The following is a 24,796-nucleotide window of genomic DNA, read 5'->3' as shown; positions in this document are numbered from 1 at the left end:
AAAATGTTTACACAACCAAACGCCCACCTTGGATGGAAGAGGTTCCATCCAAGGTGGGCGTTTGGTTGTGTAAACATGGCATGGAGATGTACAGAAGCCACAATTATACTTACCCTAATCTCTAATTGTCATTGACCGCCGTACACACTCACTCCACTTACTACATGACAACAGCGAGAACAAAAGGGGCAGAGATGGTTTCCATTTGGTGACTTTCACTGTGATTATGTGGCACTTGCCTTTGGTTGGGAAAGTTAGATTGTAAGCTAAGCTTTTCTGGGAATCTGAAATCCGTCCCAAGGAAACCATTAAGCTTTTGACCAAAAAAAGAAGAAAAAGATTCGAGATTCCCAGCAAAGTTCGGGGTACTACAAATGATATCATTATAAATGATGTTAGACATTCATGTTTTTTGTATTAATCTAAATTGCCAGGATAACTTACATCTCATATTTATTGACAACGATTTATGACAATTTGAAAATCTTTCGCACTACAGCAGATGGCAAACTTGAACATATATAGGACAAAGCAGCCACTTTAGCTACAGAGAGAGACATTTCCCAGACTCCCCTACAAAATCAATCAATTTTGTGAGTTGTTGAGTAGGGAGAAACTGGTCAAACACAATCTATGACAAATTCTTACTTATTTAGGCCTTCTGGGAAATTTGGCAAATGTTAGTTAAATCTTTCTTTGTGCGAAACTCATTCCTCCACTTTGCTAAATATAAAATAAACAATAGTTACTGGCAAACTATCTTGAGAAACTGTTACAGACTGACACATACTGTCGGTTTTCTTGAAAATTATCAACAAAGGTGACAGCAACCACTCGAGTGACTCAGTGCTGATCCAACACATGCACTGCACACAGTGTCCCCCGTATTTTAAAAAGCTCATTTAAATGAAAAAAGGGTGCATCTGGATAAATTCTCCATTTTATGTTATGTGACAAAAAAAATTACCTGTAGATTTAAATGTAATGTAGTGGCAGAATATATTTTAGAATTGCAAACAAAAAAAAAAAGGTAATGGGATCAAAGGTCACAGATAGGTTTTCTTTTTCGGATTAGCACACAGAAGGAAGTGGGCACCATCATCTCACGGATAAGAGGCTGGCTAACTAAGCTAACCAAGATAGGTATGGAGATAAACATTGAAGGTCCTATTTGTAAGTGGAGTTTTGAGTCTCGTTCCCACGTTGGGTTTCTCAACTCAACAAACAAATGAAACTAAATTCTCTTTTTATAGTTGACAGCTCTGCGCTTTAGCTGCTTGAGCTAACGTTAGCATCGCAGACTTCACAGTTAGAAATCCTGAACATTCCATTTTAGAGCCTTTAAGCTGATCCAAGTGACCACCGACAAGGATGAATGTTGATATCTAGTTGAAAACTGGTTGATATTTGAACTGAGCGTCTCAGACATCTTTCTGCCCCCTTTTCAACCAGCTTAAATGTGGCTATGTTACACATGAGTACATAACTTGAGTGATGAAACAACAGCAACTGTTCCACTCTCAAGGCAGTATGTTTGTTTTATTAATAATTCACATTAGGGGAAGACATAACTTGCATTGGAAACAATAACGTCTTCTCTGCTCTCTTACGGGAACCGGGAATCTCACCTAGCGGGAGTTTTTTGGAAGTTACATCATTAACGACTTCCCTTTCAGTTCCCTTCAAAATAAGACAATATTCAAAATAAAGAAATAACAACATGAACAATTATAGCTTTGTATTTGACACAAAGTGCGAGAGTAAATTACATAATGCTTTTGATATCACCCACTACAGTTACATAACTATCCTTAGTTTAATCAGTGTGATAAAAGCTGCAGTTTCAACTCATTGTTCCTGGTCAAGATTCCACTGTATGAGTATTGTGAGTTTCAAATATGTATTAAATGATACATTCCTCCTGAAAATGTCGCTGTGTGTGTGTGTGTGTGTGTGTGTGTGTGTGTGTGTGCGGGCTGACCATGGAGTCTTCGTCGGTGATGAAAACTGTACAAGCCTGAGCCTGCATAAAGGACAAGATGGTTCCTGCGAACTTCCTCAGCAAAACCTCCAGACACTGCTGCTCCTCGAAGATGAGACTGGCCAGGTCCAACAGCACCTGGGGAATACATCACAGTTCAGAGCTGTGCCCACACTTGTGGAGTATGTGAGCCTTCGGAAACACTCATCCACACCCACCTGATTGCGTCTGTTTTCAAGTTGCGACGTCTCGTAGAGCTGAGCATTGTGCAGGACGATGCCCGAAAAGGCCAGATAGGCTGAGAAGTCCTGTTCGAGAGAAACGGAATAATATTTGAGCACCATGTGCAAAGAACAGTAAGGGAGCAATTACAGGAAACAAGACTTGGCTTTCAAATGGAAAAAAGATACATCAGTGAAGAAGGAGTAGAGGAAGATGACAGATGATAAGATGGAAGACCGTAGACAGGAAAAAGATGGACGGAGGTAAAGGAAGACAGTTTTGTAAGCAGTGTATCTTGTTTGACAAAGGGTCAGTTCAGCTGAGGTTATGTTTCTGCATACAGATCCAAGGCAATCTGTCCACACATTATTCAAAAGCAACATTTCTTGCCAGTGACATTTTTTACGTTTCTGAACTCGGTTCAAAATGTGGGTCTCAGTGAGTGAGCCGGTGACCTTTACATACCTTTTCATCCTGGTCAGTGAAGGCACCGTCCTCGCCACACTTTTTATTGATAGCCTGAGCCACTCCGACTACCTGTGATGGACAGAACGGAGGAATCACAGGAACGCAATAACACAGAAACACACAAATTGATGGATAGAGTAAAAGGAAAGGACTGGGAGCTTCTGTTGTGGCTACCTCTGTGGGGCCTCTATATAATAACAATAGATATTTGTGGGGGACTCACAGCTACAGAGTTAGACCATCTGTCAGTATAAAGACCTGGATGTTTGCTCTTTTCTGGAGCCGTTTACTATCAGGATCAGTGATAACTTTTTAACTTTTGTTTTCCCCAAAAATCAAATACTCATTCCAACTGTTCTGACGCTGGCTGTTTACATGGTAGCTCTTTTCTTGCTTGCTAAAATTAAAGTATCCTTCAAGATAAACCGTTATCTATAAGGTTTCAGATCCACTGTAAGTCATTAAATGCAAGCTTGCCAACTCTGCACAGAATCTACCACTCCAGTGAATGTAGTCTTACCTCATCTCTGTGGTTCTTGATGGGAAGGCAAAGGATACTCTGGGTTTTGTAACCTGTGATCAAGTCCACTTCAGCATTAAACCGGGGGTCCTGGGGAGACAAAGCATATATACAGAATTTAATCCCCACTATAAAAAAACAAAACCTTTTCCAGTGGGGTAAGAGATACACTTTGGGACTGATATCAGCTTTAAATAATAAGATTTGCTCTGGTCAGTGTCTTTTACCACTGATAATGAAACACTAAAGCGTTCAATTGACCGTTCACTGTGGAACTGTTCCTGATAGCTATCTCCCTTCTACCAGCGTTTGAACGTCAACATGCAGAGAAATCCAAAGCTTGAGTCGCCTGTCGCACCCGAATACAAAAGCAATGATGAGATGAATGCTGTTCAAGGAAGGGATCTAGCAAATGCTCAGTTTGCATGTAAGACAGACCATCGCAATTTGAAATGTAAATATTCATAAGTATGTAAATACATTTCTCCTTTGCAGTGCCGGTTCTAGACCAGTTTTAATAGGGGGGCCAGGTTGGGGCCAGCTTTTTTGTTAGAGGGGCGCATACAACCCAGGAAAAAAAAGACAAATGCCTCATTCAGACAAGGGATAAAAGGGACTTATGAATGGGAATGGGACACTGCTCCTTCTTGGAAACATTATTCCCAAGTGTTCAGTTTCGTTAACATTAGTTTAATGCCTATCCTAAAATCAGCATATTGGGATTATTTTAAGAATAACTGCATTCGTACCAAAAAGATAAACTAGGGGCAGCAGCTTGGTGTATGGGTATGTCTGGACTTTGCTGTAATAGCAGTGTGCTTTGTGCTGTGTAAATGTACTGTAAGTTGAATATATCATTTGAAGTTTAAACAAATATTGCAATGTTTTGCAAAAAAAAAACAGTTGCAGCAGTAGCTTTTGCTATTTGAAAATTGTCTTCAACAGTATACAGAATCACTTTAAATTGACAGACAATGATTGAAGTTCTCCTACATAGAGTTTTTAGCTAAAAATGTCCTGCTCCCACACAAACCATCGCCTGTTTCACTGTGACGCACTTGAACAAAAAAAAAAACACACAACAGCCTTTCACTACTGCTAAAACCTCACTCCAGAGCAAGAAAAACTCTCCGCCCGCAAAGTTTGCATACTCAATTATCTTTCAAAACTTAAGAAATGCATGGTGGGATCAACTGGATTCAAAACAAACCTCCGTGAATGATAGATAACTCCCCCATGTTTCCTTTCCCCAGAGATTGCATTTTGGATGCAGTACAGTGCAGGCATTGATAAGGACACCCCCCCCCCCCCCCCGCCTCTCTTAGACTGGGCTGACCCAGGCTGTTGGCAGACACTTCGTTAGTGCAGCCCACAGAGGACTGAGCTGATGTAAACAGGCAGAGGGAGGCAGTTGTTTCTCATCGCAAGGCTGAAATCAATATAATCCTGAGAACACTACTGGGAAAGAAAAGATCCAATCAGAGAGCTGGGGAGTCCCTCAGATGACGCAGATGGACCTCATGGAAGCAATATCAGGTTCTGCAGTAGCACGCATGCACGCACGCACATACACACACACACACACACACACACACACACACACACACACACAATGTGTACACACGAATACTAGCATACTGTTAACACTCGGATGATCTAGAGAAACACTGTGCATTAATTGAGTCACTTACCCCGCAGCATAAAACACACACACACGCACTATAATTCACACACATTGTCATGTCATGTGCATACACACGTACAATTCCACACACATACAAAAAAAACTGCTCTACCTGGAAGCAAGCACAATTGCACACACATATGCAGATACACACACACACACACTTTATCATATTATGCATATTCATATGTGCTTACAAGCATTAATTATACACATTTGTGCACAAAGACACACCCACTCAAAACCACAATTGAACCCTCAAGGGCACTTACTTAAAAGGTGCACACACACGCACACACACACAGACAGCATGCTAATTGGACACTGGTGGACACTCCCATCAGCCACTCTTCTTCTTTATTTGTCATTTTCTCGCCTGGTCTCCTCTCACACACTCTCTCTCCCTCTCTGTCTCTCTCTCATTCACATCATCATCATCATCATCATCATCATCATCATCATCTTGTGGTTGGCAGGCAACCAGAGGAGGGTATAAAGCAGGAAATCTCTCTCTCCCCCCCTCTCTCTCTCAAATGATGTCAGGCGCTGATCATGCTGTTTTGTGCTTCCTGAAGCACGAAAGCAATGACGTTCCAGAATCAGTCTGCAATTGTTTTGTGAGATGTTTCCGATGACTTTAGTGAGACATTCATTTTGTTTTGAATAAAGTCTTTATTTTTCGTACACAGGAAGTCATGGATCGGAGGCACAAGGGACGATGAATGATAATTAGAAACGCTGAACATTATCATTAGGAATGGGAAATGTGAGCCATCTGAAATTCGTATTTTGTAAATAATTTTTAAAAACATATTCATAATGAGTGGGTTTGCATGTCTGCTAATCTCCTGCATATGTGCTGTGGACTGGATTTCTTATAACAAAGATATCAAAGTATAATCTTTAGCAGGAAAGGTTTATTTTCCTACTGAGACACGTTGATATTATAATCGTACCAACATTTTTGATAGAACAGGAAACAACTTTATAATAGGAAACAATTTGTATCAAACAGATTTATTGAATATATAGAAAATACGTCATTATAATGTAAAAAATAATGTTAAAATATTGTAAAAAAATTGTTATTTCAACACGAAACTTCCAACAAGTCATTGTTAATCTTTATATTCAATGTAAATGTAGGTTAAAATGTCCTCTCTTGAGGTGGTGAGTGAATATTCATCCTGCTCATAGCAATGCATGGAAGTATTTTGTTACAAAATATATATTATCATAAATTAGTAAGAAAAGTTGTGTTGTCTTGTTTGACGTTAATATAAGGGCTGTGACTTTATACCAACTTCTGCGCTAAAAAAATGTTGATACCCTTCTTGAGACTGTGACGTTATCTACCGACATATCACATGGTTATTTTTCTCATAAAGCTCATGGATATAACAAGGGTAATCAGTATACATGCATTCTACTATCTCTCCTTTGTCATATTGTTGTTCTGTTGAACAACCTCTTCGGCCTCTTGCACGATATTCTGCTGGTCTTGTAAGGGTCGCTCATCCAGAGCTGCTCTTCACTACAATACGATTTCAAGGATTTTTAGGTGGGGCAGGCCAAATGTCTATATGGCGAATTGCTGCCTGTCTGCCCTGCCACAGCTCCACCACCCAGGCTGCCTGATTCACCTAACGAACCCAGAGACACTGCCACCGTGTTTACCTGTGGGGAAACTACAGCTCACAATCCGCTGTATCAGCTCTGCTGCTGCCTGTTGTTTATTTCTCCGGTTTATAAACACAAGCATCAATACATTAACGCCAGACAGCCACTGAATATAAAGTTTGGAAATAATAACGTGTCAGTTACCGCGACAGAGACTTTCCTGGCCCCATTTGTCATCTGGACAACATGAAGTAGGGAGATTGGTCCCACTGTACAACCAGAGGGAGGGAATGCTACTGGCTACTGTACTATTTTGCAAATGTACACGATCAATTAATTTACATTAATTGCCAAAGACAATTCATGGCTGCTTTTTAGTCATGGTTATTTTAATCTGAATGTCTTAGAAGGAAAGTAGAAGTAGCGCAAGTAAAAAGTAAAAACAAATTGTATACCAATATCAGATTAAATCAGATTTATTATCAACGGACATTGTTCAGGTTAGATTTGTCTTTGTTTTTTGTAATATTGTGTTAAATCCTGAGAAACTATTCTTGAGTTAGTGATAATTAATAATAGTGTATATTTCAAGTATTTTATCAACATTGAATAATTTGGAAGTCAGCAATACTCATGAGAAAGATGTTGTTTTCAGCAGCATCGTTTTCGTTAACGAGGTAGACTTTTCTGAGCGCTCACAAAAAAGGCAACAACTCGTCATGAACTTGTCATCAAAAATCATAACAATAGTGGACCTGTTGCTTGTTTTTGGACAAAGAATTATAAAGACAATATGACAGAGGTGATTTGGGATGATTTACCTCAATTGCTCCCTGCACAGACAGACTGATGTATATGTGGGATTTACTGGCCTGGAACTAAAGCTGTTCTATCCATCTGTTTTCTCTTCAAATCCACCAGAGTACTTTGATAAAAACAGTAATTTTGCCTAGCACAACATTTTAGTGAACAGTTTAACTGCTACCCGGACTGGTTAGTTTGTTTGTATCTTTGGCATTTTAACGTATTAATACATCATTACGGACCGGACTGGATTCCCCCGGACAGTCAGCTGAGATGATCTGTTGAAAGCGACCTCGCTCTGCCTGTAGAGTTGGTCAGTGCTGCTGTCTGGCCAAAGAATATCAAGGTAAAGACATGCTTTGAAAGAAAATCTTTCAACTGAGTCGATTTACATTGGAAAAAGTGAAACTGTAATATTCCAATTTTCAAAGTTGTAGATTGAAAGTTTATATTTTTGACATATTTTTTCTACACTTTAGTTTATTGTACAGAAACATCACATCAAGTATGAACACACACACACACACACACACACACACACACACACACACACACACTAGCCACATGCTCTCTATATGTATTACTTGACCATCCTCTACCTCCTTCTCTCTCTGTCCTCCACCCGAACACACAAACATGACAACAACATCTGCTGCCTTTTGAAGACGCTCATAACTTTTCCAGGAGGTCGCAATCGGTGTGCGGCCAAAGACAAACCCATGCACTCCTGTCCCCTCTATGCCATGATTACAGAAGAATAAAAGAATGTACCTATCAGAGGACTGCAGAAAAATAAAAGAAAGCTGCTGTCTGTAGCAGCTGGAGGGTTTAAAGGTCAGCGGCTCGATCAGTGGCGGAGGTCACACTGCTGAAATCCAAACTGAAGCTATCCATTGGGGGGGGGGGGGGGGGTGCTTTTGCATTCGGGCTTAGTGTTTTTATGGTACTAACTACAATTGAATGCTAGGGCTGATCCTAATGCCTCAAAGATTCAACTGTTGCCATGGTAATTGACATCCAAATTGGTATTAGTATGCTTCAGTTTTTAACCTCGTTTTAGGAGGAAGGGGACACTGCACCATTTACTCTCAAAACCTGCACACATGAAAAACCTGGCATGTGCACATTAAACACACACAGAGGGAGCTTTTATAGTTAGTATATAAGTGAATCATTACCGCAATTTGACTCTCATCCAGCCATTTCCACACACCAGTGGTTGCAAGCTACTGTACCATTCAAGCGACTGGCCTAGTCATCATGAGCACTTGGGGTTCAGCATCTTGCTCGAGGAAACGTTCATGTCAATTAATACCAATAATCAATACATCATTTGAAAAAAATTGAAATATCACATGTTCACTCAAACCATTTCTGACAATCTCGCTTTCTCGGAAAAAATTTTACCGTACAACTTTCCGCTAAGGTTTTGTTCTTTTTTAAATTTTATTTACATTTAGAGCAACAATTCAATTACTATATTTGGTTATTTTAAGGAGAAACATAACATTTTGTTAAACAAACTTTAGCTTTCTTTCTTTGAGCGAAATACAAATATTTCCATGTCTGAAGATGAAGTCTGGGTGTGGTAAGCCTACCTTAGCATAAAGACTGGAAGCAGGGCAAAACAGCTAGCCTGAGTGTGTCAAAAGTTTACAAGTACCTATCCTCACCTCTAAAGCTCACTATCATGCATAACTCACTGACATTTTATATCTAAACTCTATATCTTAATTAGACATACATATTCCCACCAGAAATGGAAACTATTGTTAGGAAACTATTCTTGAACAACAGTTTATACACGCTGCAGTAAAATGTAGTTGTCAACTACTGAATTAACCGCTAAAAGTTCTAATGATCAAATTGAGTAATTCTTTAAGAAAAAGTTTAAATGTGAATATTTTCCTGTTTCTTTACTCCTTTATGACAGTTAACTGAATATCTTTGGGTCTTGGACAAAATAAGACATTTGAGGACGTCGTCTTGGATTTAGGAAACACTGACTAATATCTTTCAACGATTTCTTACATTTTTTGGGCCAAACAACTAATCAGTTTAGCCTCAACATCCACCTCGCTGTTGCTCACTAGGAACTCATGGTAAAAGAAGAGTATAAATCAAATCATTGTTGATACATTTCAAGTCAGGTTGGTTTGATCATTGATTTAAGCTGGAGAGTGTGTTGAAACCTGATCCCTCAGAAGGTCACTGCACTGAAACTGTCAGGGGTCAAAATGTCACCAGACACCGCAGCTACTAAGTGAAAGAGAGGAATAAGAAGGGTGTGTTTGAGCGTGTGTGTGGGCGTGTGTGTGTGTGTGTGTGTGTGTGTGTGGGTATGTGTGTGTGTGCCTGTCTGTGTGGCTTGTGAAGATGAACCCTCCCCAGGAGCACTTTGACCTACTTGCCCTTCCGTGGTCTCCCTCCCCCCCTCGAGTTTTTGTCAGCAAGAACCACCAAATGTATCCTAAGAAAACGCGCCTCTTTATAGGCTTCACCAGCATTCACTCTGACCCCTGTAATGTAATAAAAGTAGAAAAAACATATGGCATCCTCACCTCATAAGCATTCCTGATATTGAGTGGCTGTCCCGTGGCGGCTACATGTCCCACGATGCCCTTGTTCCACTCAAGCCGGATGCAGCTACTGGAGGACTCCTCCAGTGTGGAACCCTCGGCTACATCGAAGAGGCGACTGACCAAGAACTTCCTGTTGCAGCTGTCCTCGCCCACCTGTGACCACCACACACACGCGAGCATTCACACACACAAACACACACACGGACACAGAGACACACAAGAGATTTAAAACAGGAAAGCTAGTAATGACGGATAATGTCTGTTTTCAGTGGTGTCCGAGCCGTTGTTTTGCGGGAATATACACATATGTCTTCGGCCTCTCACTTGGTCCTCTGCTGCTCCTGTCTGCCTCACTCATCCTTTTTGAGATGCTCTTCGCTGTGTCTCTGGGCTCAAGGTAGGGTGGACAGGCAGGCTGCCCACTGACATTCCGCCCTAGCTAACCAGCCCAGAGACACTCTGAGAGTGAAGAGCAGCTCTAGCAGATGAGTAAGCCCGACAGAAGCAGCATAAGACCAAAAGAGATGCCGAAGAGGCCAGTGTATTTACTCTATACATAAATCTGTGGCTTACCGGCAGAAAACTAGTTTATAAACCGCCGAAAAGAGACAGAGCTTTCTGGCTAATAGCTTTGAGCTGAGCATACTAGAATTATTGCATGTTGCCAAGTTTTGTCTTAAGTTTGTGCTGCAGGGATGACATATTTTTGTAGGCGAACCCAGAGGGAACCATCACCATTGTTCCCTCAACAAAAAGCCTGTGGGATTTGTCCTTTGGATTTTGGATTATTGTAGAGAATAAACTCTGTAACAAACACAAGCTTACAATACATGTTTTTTCAGCAAGGTAGGAGGACCTCTATGGTAATTCAACTAATCGTTTTGGCGGATTTATCAAATTATTTGTATTATTATGAATACCAGCATTATTGGATTAATTACCAGTAATCTAGCCCGTTACACAGACAGGTGTGAACTATCCAAATGTCTCTTTCTAAATGCCTCTTGACTTTCCAGTTGGAAGTGAACTGGAGTCTGTTAAACAATGTTAAAGCTAGAGAATTTCTCAAAGTATTTTGCCCGAAGCTTGGTGCGCATTCCGATACTAACGTTGCCAGCACTATGAATTAAGAGATTAAGAGAAAGCTCTGTCATTTTGGTTCATCTGCCAGACACAGTGTGTGAGTGTGTCTGAGAGAGAAAGACGGCCAAAATAGCAGACAAAAGGATTACTTTTGAAGAGTTAGCAGCCATGGATATTAGACGAGACACTTAGTAGTACTTAATAGTACTTATCTACCACAAAAACTGAATTAGTAGTAGAAGGGGTAGCAGTAGTGGTGTAAGATGTAATAGCAGTAATGGTAGTATTAGCCTAGTAGTAATATTAGAATTGGTGGTGGTTATGGTAAAATCTTTAGTAGTCTTGATAAAATCTTTGGTAGTAGCTGATGGCTCAATAAGTGGGTAACCATGGATACTGGAGTGACACTTTCATGGAAAAATGGAAAGTGAAAATTGTGGAATGTACATAGCAAAAAGAAAACAAATAACTGAAAGAAGGCAGTAAGAGAAACAAGCTCAATCTGAGCAGTATCACAGGTACACATCCTTTATAAAATCTGAAACAGAATGTAAACTACAACCATTTAGGCCAATGAAGTTGCATGTCTGTTAAAACTTCGAATCACTTTTCTATGTTAAGGTATGGCGGGGCAGCGAGGCCCCAGAGAGGGGTGACTCTTGACACTGTTTAACAATTTTTGCTAAAAGCTAAAGCCAACCTCAATTGGTGGCTTTCATTTATTTGAAGTTGCATCTGAAGAGTGTGGAGAGTCAATAGTGGGGTGAGACTGAAGGACTGAACATAAACTATAGACTCAAGTCTAGTCAGTTACTATGATTGGGATTAAAAAGTTGAACACATTTCATAATGTACCAAAACATTACTATTTTTTTGGAGTTTCTGGTTTTAAGAATGAATGAGCAGATACTAGTTACATTTACTGTAAGTCGTTGGAAAAGTGGTAAAGAAATAAGCAATACAAAATGCTTCCTTGCTTGTTTTCTGCTGCATTTGTGTCTTCCTGTGGTCAATGTGCAGGCTTATGTGAGCCTGTCTCACTGTGTTTGTACACGTGTGTTAATATGCACTAGCTGGCAAAACTGTCCCACTTGGAATCAAAGGTTTCTATGGTGATAGAAATGTAAACTGGTACTGGTAGCTTTGACTGAAAAAAGTTGATTTCAGAAAATCTTTCGGCTGAGGTTCACCTCAGATAATCATGCTTCTTCCTGACTGACTAACTGCTATAATTTAAATAGCTTTATGGCAGAAACCATGGATGCCTACCGAGCCCGCTGTGAGATTTTTGTGTTGTCAAACTATGACAAGTGGAACAGTTAAGAAAAGTGGCTGTATTTCCATGCCTCCAGATATATATCCTCTTAGTTAAAGTTCCCCTCCAGTGTATTTTGATATTTTTTTGATATTTCATATTTTTCGGAGTCCTTTCCTGGCAATGTTAATGAGCCATACTGTTTGCAGAATACTTTTGAAAAATAACTTGCCTGGCTCCTTTATGAAACAGGGCAGTGTGTAGTGTGTGAGTGGTCGAGCAAGAGAAGGAGAGATAGCAATAGTGATTGTGTTCAGAGCATTCTGGTGTTAGTGATCAGAGCAGAGAGGAAAGTTTAGCAGAGAAGTGGTCTTGTGGCAGTAAATGTCACAAATAGTTACAGTTTTGACCATGAATAAACTCGGCAGCTTCTCAATACACAAGAAATACTTCTGTTTACTGACATATTCATGCTATTGCTTGCCCATGCAAATATCTATGCTAACGATACTGCATGCTAGTTTTGTTGATGCTGGAACTAAGTATGACTATCAACCATGCCCCCCACTCTCTTTTTGAAAATGAGTAGGGGGGAAGGGTTTTCTAAGTGATGTCCATTATAACTAATGACTGACCTGGAATGTAACTAAATGAAACTATTCATTTTAAATGGGGAAACATTTGCAGAAAATGCTGAATGTTTCCTAAAGTATGAAGGATATAAATAAGAAAAGTAGTAGCATAACGGTCCTAACTGAGTTGATTTTGATGTTCGAATGATGTTTTCTGTCTGTTGAAGAACATATGTTGCTTTTAGCATTCACAACCAATAATGAAGTATGGCGACTAATATAGAGCAGGACATGTGCACATGAGGCGCATTAAATGAGCCGTGCAAAGGCAAACGAATAGTCAAAACAAACTGGCACTAACATGACAGCTAAAAATGTTTAACTACTATTATACACTATTATGGTTGTAATGACTTTTTAAAAGATGCTTCACCAGCACCCATATTTACTGTCCAGTCTTATGTCTCACTTCCTCTTGCCCTGCCTGATCAGTTAAACCAGTGAGAATCTTAAAAAGTGTGACCCACAGCCCATTTCATTCCTACCAGGAACAGTGAGTAACGGTCTGCAGCAATCAACTCGTTGATGTGGAGGAAGATCTTGTGGCAGAGTGCTGTCACGTCCAGATGACTCGACACATCCTTCACCAGCTCCAGCAGCCTGGTGCAGCGGTCGCCCCCGCTGCCACTACCCGTCCCGCCGCATCCACCTCCGTTACCTCCCCCACTGACACCACCCTCACCCATCACTGAGCCCCTGAGAGGAGCAGTATCGCGGTCGGTGTCGCTCAGAAACGTCAGAGAGCCCTCAGAGTCTTTGACCACAATGGGTCTGAGTGGGCGGTCAAACTCTGATGCTGAGATTTTGCGAGTCGGGGTCCCGGGGGCCGGGCTGGAGACCGTGGCCGGAGATGGACAGCGGCTGTCCAGGAGGCTGACGGTGGGTGGGAGTATGGTGGAGGCAGAGGGGGTGGTGGAGTCTGTGGAGGACTGGTGGGCCCGCTGCTGTGGAGGATTTTCTTTGGAGGCAGATGGCTGGATGGAGTGGACACGCTCAGCGAACCAGGCATTTACCATCTCCCTGTGGAAATAGAGAGCAAACTGTATGAGACACTTGGCCTTGCTATAACAGAAGATATGGAATCTGTACAGCTGTTACAGATGTAATAAAGGTTGCAAGTAAGTGTCAGGAAGCACAGTATCACCTACAACACAGATTAATAGAGTTCATGACTAACAGACCTTATTAATGAACAGTTAGTGAAAAGAGGACATATTGAACAAATGAGTAAATACCCAAGACAACACACTGGTTGAACACAAAACACAAAAGTGCACAAGAACACAAATCTCTCATCTCATCTGTCCCTGTACCAAAACCAACAGACTAAGATAAAAAAAAAAAAAACACATTCTTAAAATTGGCGATTGGTTTCAACAGTGAACAATATCAATCCCTAAAATGACACACTTGGCCCGATCAGTCACTGAAACAACAATTAACTATGATCAGCCTAACAGTCCTAACGTGTATCCCATCTCTAGTGTGATACGTAAAGGATCATGTGACAACAGCATTGCCTTGATGCACAATCTTTGAGAAGATCCGTTGTACACGACAGAAACCAACTGTCTAGGGAGTCTGGAGATGAGTGAGTCCATACTTACAACATCAGGGTTTTTCCTGCATATTTATTTTGGAGGCAGCCTCCACTGCCGATTTCCTGGCGGCCACCACCACTTAAAATGGTCAATGTCGGCAAACAGGTAACAAATATAATCATACACATCTTCATCACAGCTTTGTTAACATGCAATGACCACAGTTGTCCGCCGCAGCGCTGTCGCAGTGCCTGACTATGCCTGCATACCAGAATGAAAGCAAAGGAAGAAGGTAAACTTAAATTTTCCTCAAAGGAGTTTCCTCCAGTTCAAAGAGCTTTCAGCGTCAGGCGCTGTCTTGATATTTGACCCCGTGTAGTGGTGGACTGGCCATCTGGACCCGCATTGTTGAGCTGATCAGGCAGTTTCGCTGACACCGGCCCGTCTCCCCTTTTTAAATCCACTTGCGCTTTATCAAGCATTATTGTCATATAGCCAAGTCAAAAGTAATGTAACATCTAACAACTGCTAGTGTAGCTTTCCAAGCTAGCAGCTATAATATATCACTTTCCCATTTTGCGCTTCACCTTCAACCTATTTTTGATCTATTTATATTTTGCCTTGGGAATTTCCAAAAACTATTTTATAACAAATAAAAAATGATGTATAGCCTTAAACTGCCATTTGTTTAATTTGGTTGTTTGGTCGCCATTGGTCAAATTTGTTTGCTGTGACTGCTTATGAGTTAACAGCTTGAGTCAGACATAGAGACTGTGTAACGTGTAACTTTATGTGGAGTTTCAATTGCAGTTTCCCCCGTAAACATGCAATTTTTTTGGCTGTAAGTCCAGTTTGAACAACCTGCTTCTTGAGTTACACTTTTCCTCTTCCTTTGCTGCTGGACTGTCTCTGGGCTCAAGAAAGCAGACCGGCTGGCTAGATGTCTGATGGGCAGACTGCCAAAATGATGTTTTCTGCGTCCAAGTTCGGTGGGTGTGGATGGGCAGTCTGAAACGTGTACACCTGGTCTGTCTGCTTTGCCTAGCCCACAGACACAGATGCAAGTTCACTCGGCTAACTGAAGAGGATGGCGTGTTTTCTGGGGCAAGTGCAGCTGGCGATCCACTGTATCAAGGCAAGACTAGAGAATATTTAATAGCACAAGTGCAGTCAGATACAGTTCCTTCAATCCTTCATACTGAAATCTCTGTCGGAAACTCTTTAACACTGCTGCTGTGAGAAGTTGTTTCACTGTAAGCTACTGACGAGGTAGCAACCAATCACAGCAGAGCGCACAGCAGAGTGTCCCTCCAGCCCATCCATCCTAGCATCAACCTTAGTAAACATGTTTAGCTCAGTATAATAAGCTACTTAACGTTAGCTTGCTTGATTAGATTGGTGTTAGCTGGATATTTTGAAAAGATGGGTGTTTGCTTGTCCCACTTGATCACACAGTAATGGCTTTGCCATGACTGTAAAAATGGTCAGGTTATTTAATAGTCCATGTTCTGCTGCCACAACCTGCTAGCTAAGTAAGTAAGTAGAACCTCAATACCTGCTCTGTATTGTGGCCGTATGTTAAAAGGCAATATACAGTTAATTCTAAAGGAAAAGAGTTGTGACCAAAGACCTGAGACTTGACTTGGACTTGAGTTCAAAGACTTGAAACTTGATCGGACTTGCAACAAAAGACTTGAGAGCATCTCTCCTATGACCTACGTAAGCAAAGAATGCTGGATATTTCAGTAAATGTATTATTCTTAAATCCCATCACTGGGTCAGATCCCAAGTTATCTAAATTGAATAAGTCATAAAAATTGAAACTGCTGGGGATGAAATGAGGAATCTAATATAATCGAATCCTACTGAGGCCCACCACACCCCACGGCACAAACAACGCAGCAGCCGGTGGTTAGTAATCCTATCCGGACACACCAGTCACTTCAAACCACCGTTAACAGCTCTGTGGCTTGCAAACATCCGATCACACAGGAACAAGTTTGATGAACTCCTGCTGCTGATCGTCTTCAAGAAATGCTCTACGATTTGCCTGACAGAGACATAACTGGATGATTTACGGACTCAGTGGTATCCTGCCTTGGCTTCACATTATACCGAGCCGACAGGTTGGAGGCTCCCAGCCAAAAATCAAGAGGAGGCGGTATTTGCTTCATGATCAATGACCGCTGGTGTAACAACTCCACTTTTCTGCACAGACCATACTACCTCCCGAAGAGTTTGAATCAGTGATCTTAGCAGGAGTGTATATTCCACCCACACAGGTAACGGAGATTAGCGACCGGGCCATTAATGAGTCGGCGCGACACATCTCTAGCCTTGAACGAGACCACCCTGCTGAAAGGGGACCTCAAGGCCAATTATCAAACTAAGAAAGCCCAACAGAGACTTTATAAGAGAGCCAGACAAAGTCTACTGCGTCAATTTCACACAGCAACAATTCAAAGCATCCTGTCACTGTCAATCACTGTATGGTATGGAAACACATCAAAGCATACAATAAAGAAAGTGGACAGTATAATCACTAGAGCATCTGGGATCGTAGGCTGTAAACCCCCAACACTGGAGTCAATATACAGAGCGCATCATCTCACGAGAAAGAAAGATCATAGATGATCCTTTCTGCCAATCACATCTCCCCCCTGACAGGAGGTACAGATCTCTGGGAGGCAGCACTGAACGCGGCTTAATCTGAGTTTGTTTCTACCCTAGGGCCGTTCGTTTTTTTTTTTTAACTCTCTAAGTATGTGATCTGATGTGTGTGCGGTAGGTCCTTCTTTGTGCACTTGATTTGCACCTAAATCTTTGATGATGTGTTAAGGTTGTACTATGCGTTTTGGAGTTGTGTTTTTCTTGCTGCTGTATGCGGTGTATTGTCCATCTGTACTTGAAATTAATTCCACCAGCCTAACCAAGCAATCGATAAAATAAACTTGAACTTGTAGAATGAACATTCGTTGTTGGGGCTTTAAGACTCTCTCAGTAAATTTACTTCATTTGGTTGAACTCTTTTGGTTTTTGGCTCTCACTGCTCTCCTCGTCCTCATTTCAAGCACCAACATGCAGCTAAAATGCACTCATGAATCCATTGTACACTACCTGCTCAGCACCAAACAGCAAAAACACAACTTTTACTTTTAGACCAAGGATAAACCTTGAGATTAAGGAAGTAAACGCTTATTTGAGGTTAGAAGAACTTGTTTGTAATGGCGTTCGGGTTAAAATATCTGAGAGAATAGTCTACTGGGAAATTGGATAGAACAATAACACCGTCTTGCAAATGATACAGCAAATGATGAAACTGACACAACAGTGACAGTGTCATCACGAGGAAAATTATCAGAGGAAATACAGAAATTCTCAGATAAAACCAATGACGGGTGATAAAAGTGAACGCAGGCACAGTTAATACTATGTGATTAACTAATTTCACTGTTGACTGAAAGCCCTCTGAATATTTGCTGGAACAAATCTAATATGTGTGCGTGTGTGTGTGTCTGTGCATGTGTGAGAGACAGTGTAGGTTTGTGTGTGGAAAGTAAATTGGATGTGATTACGGAGAAGCTCTCTAATCAGCCAACACATTGTCTAATCAACTCCTACAACACGAACACACACACACACACACACACACACACACACACACACATTCAAGCATGCTCCTCTGCGTTTTCAGCAGTGGGTCACTTGATTCATACTGGTGTTTTCACGCCAGTCAAAGGCTCTGTTCACCTGAACGGAAGGCCAAAGTCATGAGATTAACCATGATGTCTTGGGCTCTGAGCCATGCTAAAAAGGAAACTTCAGGCGCCACAGAGAATGGCCCGTTATCTGCCAGTCAGGTGGACTTCTCCTTAACTCCATCTCCCATCGAGCCGCCGGCTTCCCCACAGAGCCAACCCTAATGTATCCAGTGGAGGTGTGGCTGAATCAATACCTCTCTTATAAATGCCTCTCAACCAGAACAGCAGAACGGCTGATGTGTGCAGTCGTCTTGCGTCCGGGTCAATCAACTTTTTTCTTGCACTCATAATGCGGTCAAAAGCAGCAGGAGGGGGGGGGGGGCGAACTGTGTCCTCTGACGGTGGAAAATATTTGGAGATGGGAAATGGGATTGAGATAATGTGTGTTGTAGTTGGTGGATGAAAGGAAAACTGAAGTGAAGTTGCCATGGTGGCTTTAAGTGGATAAATGGGTCTGAAGGGGTTTGTCATGAAAACAAATGCAGACCCAGAGTGTCCTGATGAAATGCCTTGTGCACACACAAAAACAAAAATGCCTTATATAGCTCTAACAGCCCGAGACTGATTTGGGAATCTGTGTTTGCTTGATAAATTAAATGGCTAATTTGCTCCTAGCCACGCTCTCTGAGGTCTAGGGCGAAAGAGGCTACCACAGAAGAAAAAGTCATTTCATTTATGGCCCCGGCACCTCTGCAGGAAGGTTAGGTATAATTATCGCCCTGGACCTATCCAACAGTATGGGCTGAGAATTAAACAGAATCATTGGCAGCCGTAAAAGTTAATGATTAAAGGGGCTCTCTGTGCAACTGCAGACTGATTGTGAGGTGGATGTAACAGAAGCCGAGCTGTGAGAGGAGGAACCACCAGCTCTGCAGGTACGCTACCTGAGCCAGGGGACACAGAGGGGTCTTCCAGGAACAGGATGGAACATAAAGACCCCCATGTTCTGCTGGAAAGGATTGTTGACTGTTAGATCGTGGTAGATATGTATGGTAACACAGCCAAGAGAGGCAAAAGTGATGCTCTGAATAAAACAACAATCTAAACTAACAGAGGAAATTCTGGAAACTATTCTCACATTCAATATCAGCTTCAATTTCCACACTGAGGGAGCACCCACACACACACACACACACACACACGCACACGTCCCTTCTTCCTTTACCTTGACGCCTTCCTGATAAAGTAGGAGTGAGTGAACTCCAAGTGGTCGTCCAGCCACGCTTCCATCCTCTCTCTTTCCGGGGAACAGCAGTCATCCATGGCGCAAAGGCGACAGCAGTCTCCCACTGTGAGAGCTCCGATTACCGTCTACATCTACACACGGAAGATCCGATACCGAATGGTGTGTACGGGGACAGACGGACGGACGGACAGACCGGCAGAGAGACCGGCAGAGAGACGGACAGAAAGCGGCTCAAGGAGAGAGGTGCGCGGGGACAGGCCGGTCGCTCGGTCGGTCGGTGCGCGAATCATGGAGCGGTGACTGTGCGCTTCCTAGTTGGTGAAGAGACTATTGGAGAGAGTGGGAGAGAGAGAGAGGGAGAGAGAGAGACAGAGAGAGAGAGAGAGAAGCCATAGAGGACCCCCTCTCTCTCATTCTGTATGATATAGGGCGCTACTAAGGGAGGCACTGATGTAACTGATTTTCTTTTTCTGCCTCTTTTAAAACTCCTCTACCTGCCTTTGTAACACAGGCTTTGTGTTTGAGTTAACCTAATCACAAGATAACCATTGATGACATTGCTGTGATGTCACCAGACATGAGAAAAGAAAAAGAAAAAAAAAACAAGCATACAGCAGTTCCTTACTGGCTGAGTTGTGCTGGTCCTATGTAAACTAAAATGTTCTGGTGTAAAACTGGTGGAGTGTGCCTTTAAAGAAAACATGTTGCGAGGCGCACATTGCCTGGTTCAAAGGCGTCCACGTCTGAGGCTCCATTCAGTTTTTTTAATTTGTCATATAACACTTGTGCAGATGTATATGGCATCATCTTAAATCTCTCTTATACCACCCCTTATACCTAAAGGTCATCATAATATAACCATTGACAATGTCAAGAGAAATATTCTGGGAAGGTTAGGCAGACATTCCCATATGGTTTACAGCTAACAATGCCACATGCCATAATGTCAGGTCAGACCCTAATCACTAGTTTCTAGTCTTCTGTTGTTACTCTAGGGGTCACGTATCCTCTGAAGTCACTCTGCAGACAGGCAGGCTGCCCTGGTGCTGCTTCACCACCCAGTCTGTCCGCCCTACCAAATGAGCCCAGAGATACTGCAGCTGCTACAGCCAGTCATGGTGGTGTGTTTACAGGGGGAAGCTCCACCGCTGGCTGCTTGTTTTAAACAACCAGGCAAAGAAAACCCAAGCACATCCCATTAAAACCACACAGCCACTGAACAAACAGTTGGGACATGATAAAATGTCAGTTATGTTGACAGAGATTTTCGTGTCACTGGTGTTCCACTGGACAAGAGGGAGGGAGATCAGTGGGACCCATGTCCACGACTGACTGCCTATTCTTGGCTGTCTCCTATGTCCACACCACCTTCACCTGGTAGTTGGATGTATAGTCAGGGAGAGGGAGGGAACTCAGTGGCCCACAATGAATTTACTGTCCAGTCTATAGATAACATCACTTATATATACATACAGATTACAGAGTTGTCATTTTATATGTAGCATTTCTCTCTAAAGCAACCCTCTGATGTAGCTACAGTGCTTTAGTAGTTGAAGTTTGTATATAACAATCCCAACAATATGAAATTCTACAATCCCTAGATGAAATGTAATAAATCAGGTCATGGTTAGCTGAGCTCAGCATATAGACTGGAAGCATGGGTAAAAAACAAGCCTAGTTCTTCCCAGGGAAAAAACACCTAGAGTCTAAAATAGGTCCAATAAAAATATGTTTTGTTGCCTTCACATGAATAAATAAATATTTAAAGCAATCCAATAAAATATAAAACAATTGTAAGAATTGAAGCTGAATTTTATCCTGCTTGTATTTTTTGATAAATTAATTTTCTTAAGCTTGCATGTGACAGGGCTCGTTGTGGCGTACGAAGTTAGATGCAAGATCCATCCCTTGTGCACCTATACTGGGTGAGATATATAAAACACTATTTTACAAGCCTACTGTAACAACAGGCGACGCGATAAATTGGATATGAGTGAGTACACTTGTGAGTTTTCAATTCAACGCGGAATTTGTCCATTTGTATGCCTACACTAGGATTTAAAATGGTACATGAAAATTAAAGCTGAACAGTATAAAATAGGCCAAAACAAACTGATATTTAGCTTTTTACATACTTAACCGCTATGGTTACGAGTGCGCTTCAGTTGTGGCCACTCATGTGTGAGAGACAGATGGCCTGTCCATCCTATGGAAGCCCTGATCTGATATAGTACAAAGTGGTCAGAAACAAATTGTCTGTCCTGTTGTTTGACCTTATGCGCTTGGAGCTGCTGTCTTCTGTTACTGTATGTGTAATATGGCACGCAATAGTTGGACTAAGCGTACTCGCATCAGTTAAAAAATACTGCTGACCACTCACAGGCGGAGTTTGTGCACATCAGTTTATCTTAGCTTCTACATCATAATGCACATTCTTCATCTCTCAGCCACTGGCTAGACAGAGTTCTTTTGTAATTTCTGTCAAGATATTTGTTTCATACAATGCTGTTTTGTGTCGACCTTTTAGCCCCATCTGCAGTCATGAATTCTCCAGAAAGAGGCAGACGGGTCAATTTTCACAAACTCTAATAAGGAGTAGACACAAACAAATGAAATATTAACTGTGAGAAATGTGTCAAAGTGGTTTTAAAGCTGAATATATATATAAATAAATACAACATTGAAATTCAGAGGTGGATTTAATTCAGTAAATTTAAGAAATTCCTTTGCAAAGTCTTCACGAGTTAGCCCCAAATCTTTCATTGATTCACCTCTTTTGACCTTATCTAGCCTGTACACTGTAATCAAGCTGCTAATTCAAAATAAACAATTCACAATCAACCCAAGCAATAATTAACTTAAATAATTAACAATTATCCGGTGAATCACTTAGCTGCAGGATTTTATTGATGGGAGTCTAATGGCTTTCAGCTTCTGTGTCTGTCCTCGCTGTGCTGGTCTCCAGTGTCCCCTCGGCTGGACACTCGGCCCTCGCTGATGGTGTTACCTTACCAGCAGATGGTGGCTGGTCCTCCCGGGAGGGACCCATAAGCAGCATCCCAACCCCCTTCAAGCCTCCCACCAACCCTACGGCACAGCCAATCAGAGACAACAGAGCCCATCTTCACAGTATATTTCATCTATACATTCTTTCCTTCTGTATCCCCCTGCCATTTTCTGTCCTGTGTATATTGCTTATGACCTGAGCCTGATATAACTCCTGTTCAACACAGATCAGGGATGACACATTTTTCCGGTGAGTTTATTGACAGTGCAACTTTTTAATTAATTGCACCATGCAGAATTTATAAAAATTACTAAAGAAATCTGTGTCTTGAGATTAATTGTCTTCTGTTGTACTCTAGTATCTCTGCTGTCCACTCTGAAATAGCCTCCTACATTGAATTGAACAGCAGGAAGTAGAAAAGCCAATCACTAAACTTAGCAAACTCCACTTGTTTGAAATGATCAAACAACACAACAGGACTAAGTTTCTACAGCCATGCTAGCAGCTCTATGAGCATTTACTTCTGCAAGGTGGCCCTTTCTGCAAACAGCTGACATAAGTATTATGAATATGCTAGTTATCCATGCATACTTACATTGTTAAGTGGCACTAAGCCAACACATCTTCATATCGAAATGACTGAGTAGGCCAATTGCCAATGACTCCCAAAATGACATAGATAAACAACCAGCACATTGCAGTGTACCGGAAACAGGCGAGCTGCACCTTTGGTCACGCTGTCAGAGTTCAGTCAGGAAAACAACTTGGTTAGGTTAGCAAGGAAAACAACTTGTTTAGGTTCTTGGAAAACATAGTGAAATAATGACGACGCTTGTGTAATTACTACAGCCACAAGAAGTTGTCGCCTGACAAGAAACGTAAATAACGGGTCATAATAGGCAGCTTCCAGAGTCCACGTATGTGGTCGTTAATCTAATGAGGACCAGCTTCGCCAAATATAGAGTACAGTTGAGGCTTTCCGAAAGATGCAAGAAAGTGGAATCTTGGTGGCACTGTGGGAAAAGTCAGGATTTCCAAGGTCATTAGGATTCATCTTAGTCATACAAGATCTTCTGCAAAACCATCCAGTACAGTGATCAACAACTTTTTTCTAGCAAAGACCACTTTTCATGTCAAAATATGAGCCAACATTTTGAAACAGGCCTACTAATATAGGGCATTAATTGATTAAATCAGTCGTGACACCACTGTCAATGATTTGTCAGCAAGAGCAGCAAGAACTGCCTTAAAGTTAATTTCTCAGGGATTAACGCATGGATCTTGATGGCATCTATGAATGAGAACAACTTGATGTGGATCCAAGAAAACCTGTCTGGTGAGGTCAAATTATGGTTAAGAAGTTGTGGGTTGTTTAAAATTTAGAGTTATACAGGGCCACCACAAGTGTTGTTCTAGTTTCTAGATATTTCCATATTTACAAAATGTTTGGACTGGCAGACTGGCCAGCACTGATCTCTGGTATGTTTTTGGTCAAGACATTCAAATGATTTAATTTGTGTATTTGCTAGTATCAAATAAAGTCACAGACACACATGTCTGAGGCATACAGGCACACACATTCATACTTTGTATACAATCACTGAGCAATGACCATCAAAACTAAATAAAGATAACACCAGCAACAACAAAAAAAGATCTGTCTTGAAATGCATCATATTTCATTTGAGGATCAGTTTAGACTCAGTTAGACTAACGCCCAGTAAATCCTGAATTCACATTAGGATTAGAATGTGAAGCAAAAACCTTGCACTACTAAACAGGTGCATAAAGATCACTTTAGTTATCTTTACCCTACACTGCACACCTGTATGACACACATAAAGGTAAGTCCCTCAGGCGCTTTGAGTCCTGAAGTAACTTTTAATGTGTTTCTGAGCCGAGCTGGTCACAACTTGTCTGCATGTTGATGAAGGTTCTCGGTCATTCAGGTCATGGTATTTCTAAGTGCTGTATCGTAGGCAACTGGACTTGTTTCGGTTTCTTGAAGACGTTTCACCTCTCATCCAAGAGGCTTCTTCAGTACTAACTGGAGGGGAGTTGCAGGCTTTTAAACACTGTGTGGGAGTGTCCTTATCAAGTCGTTGTGTGAGCTCTGAGTTTCAGAGTCGTTAGGCCCACTTGTGGGTTCCTAAGGCTAGGTGAGTCCAGGTGTGAATGGTTGTTAAGCTTAATGGGGAGGAAACTCAGTACTGCATTGTGGGTGCGTGATAAGTAATGTCATAGGCCACCTCCTCTGTTTAAAGAAGGTTGTTCCAGTTTGACATAGATGGATTCCGTTAGGCCTTTTTCAAACCATCTGTCTTCTCTGGCCAAGATGTTTACATTGTTGTTTTCTCCTTCAGATATAAGTGGACAGCAGAGTCTTAACCTGTGGAGTTGGCCTTCCTGTGTTGTTCCATACGTTTTTGGAGAGGTTGTTTTGTAACTCC

The 24,796-nt window shown here is 41.6% G+C and overlaps 1 protein-coding gene across 3 annotated transcripts in view; it reads right to left on the bottom strand.

Annotated features, from left to right (window-relative positions):
- pde5ab (phosphodiesterase 5A, cGMP-specific, b) overlaps positions 1–24,796 on the bottom strand; it is an 80,089-nt gene that overhangs the window by 37,721 nt on the left and 17,572 nt on the right. Inside the window, exons 1-7 of one of the 3 annotated variants that reach the window (XM_030431843.1) lie at positions 19,319–19,735; positions 13,337–13,871; positions 9,861–10,034; positions 3,192–3,281; positions 2,669–2,740; positions 2,200–2,289; positions 1,982–2,119 (exon numbers count right to left, since the gene is read on the bottom strand). In XM_030431843.1, coding sequence (XP_030287703.1) covers positions 1,982–2,119; positions 2,200–2,289; positions 2,669–2,740; positions 3,192–3,281; positions 9,861–10,034; positions 13,337–13,871; positions 19,319–19,416 — 1,197 coding nt within the window. In that variant the 5' untranslated portion in view covers positions 19,417–19,735. Of the gene's footprint in view, positions 1–1,981; positions 2,120–2,199; positions 2,290–2,668; positions 2,741–3,191; positions 3,282–9,860; positions 10,035–13,336; positions 13,872–19,318; positions 19,736–24,796 lie in introns of those variants that run through there. The other 2 variants (XM_030431842.1, XM_030431845.1) reach the window with 2 other exon arrangements.

Source organism: Sparus aurata, chromosome 10 (genome assembly GCF_900880675.1).
Source record: "Sparus aurata chromosome 10, fSpaAur1.1, whole genome shotgun sequence".
NCBI classification, from domain to species: Eukaryota; Metazoa; Chordata; class Actinopteri; order Spariformes; family Sparidae; genus Sparus; species Sparus aurata.
The sequence above is the reverse complement of the archived record's forward strand: the minus strand, read 5'-3'. Positions and strand labels throughout refer to the sequence as shown.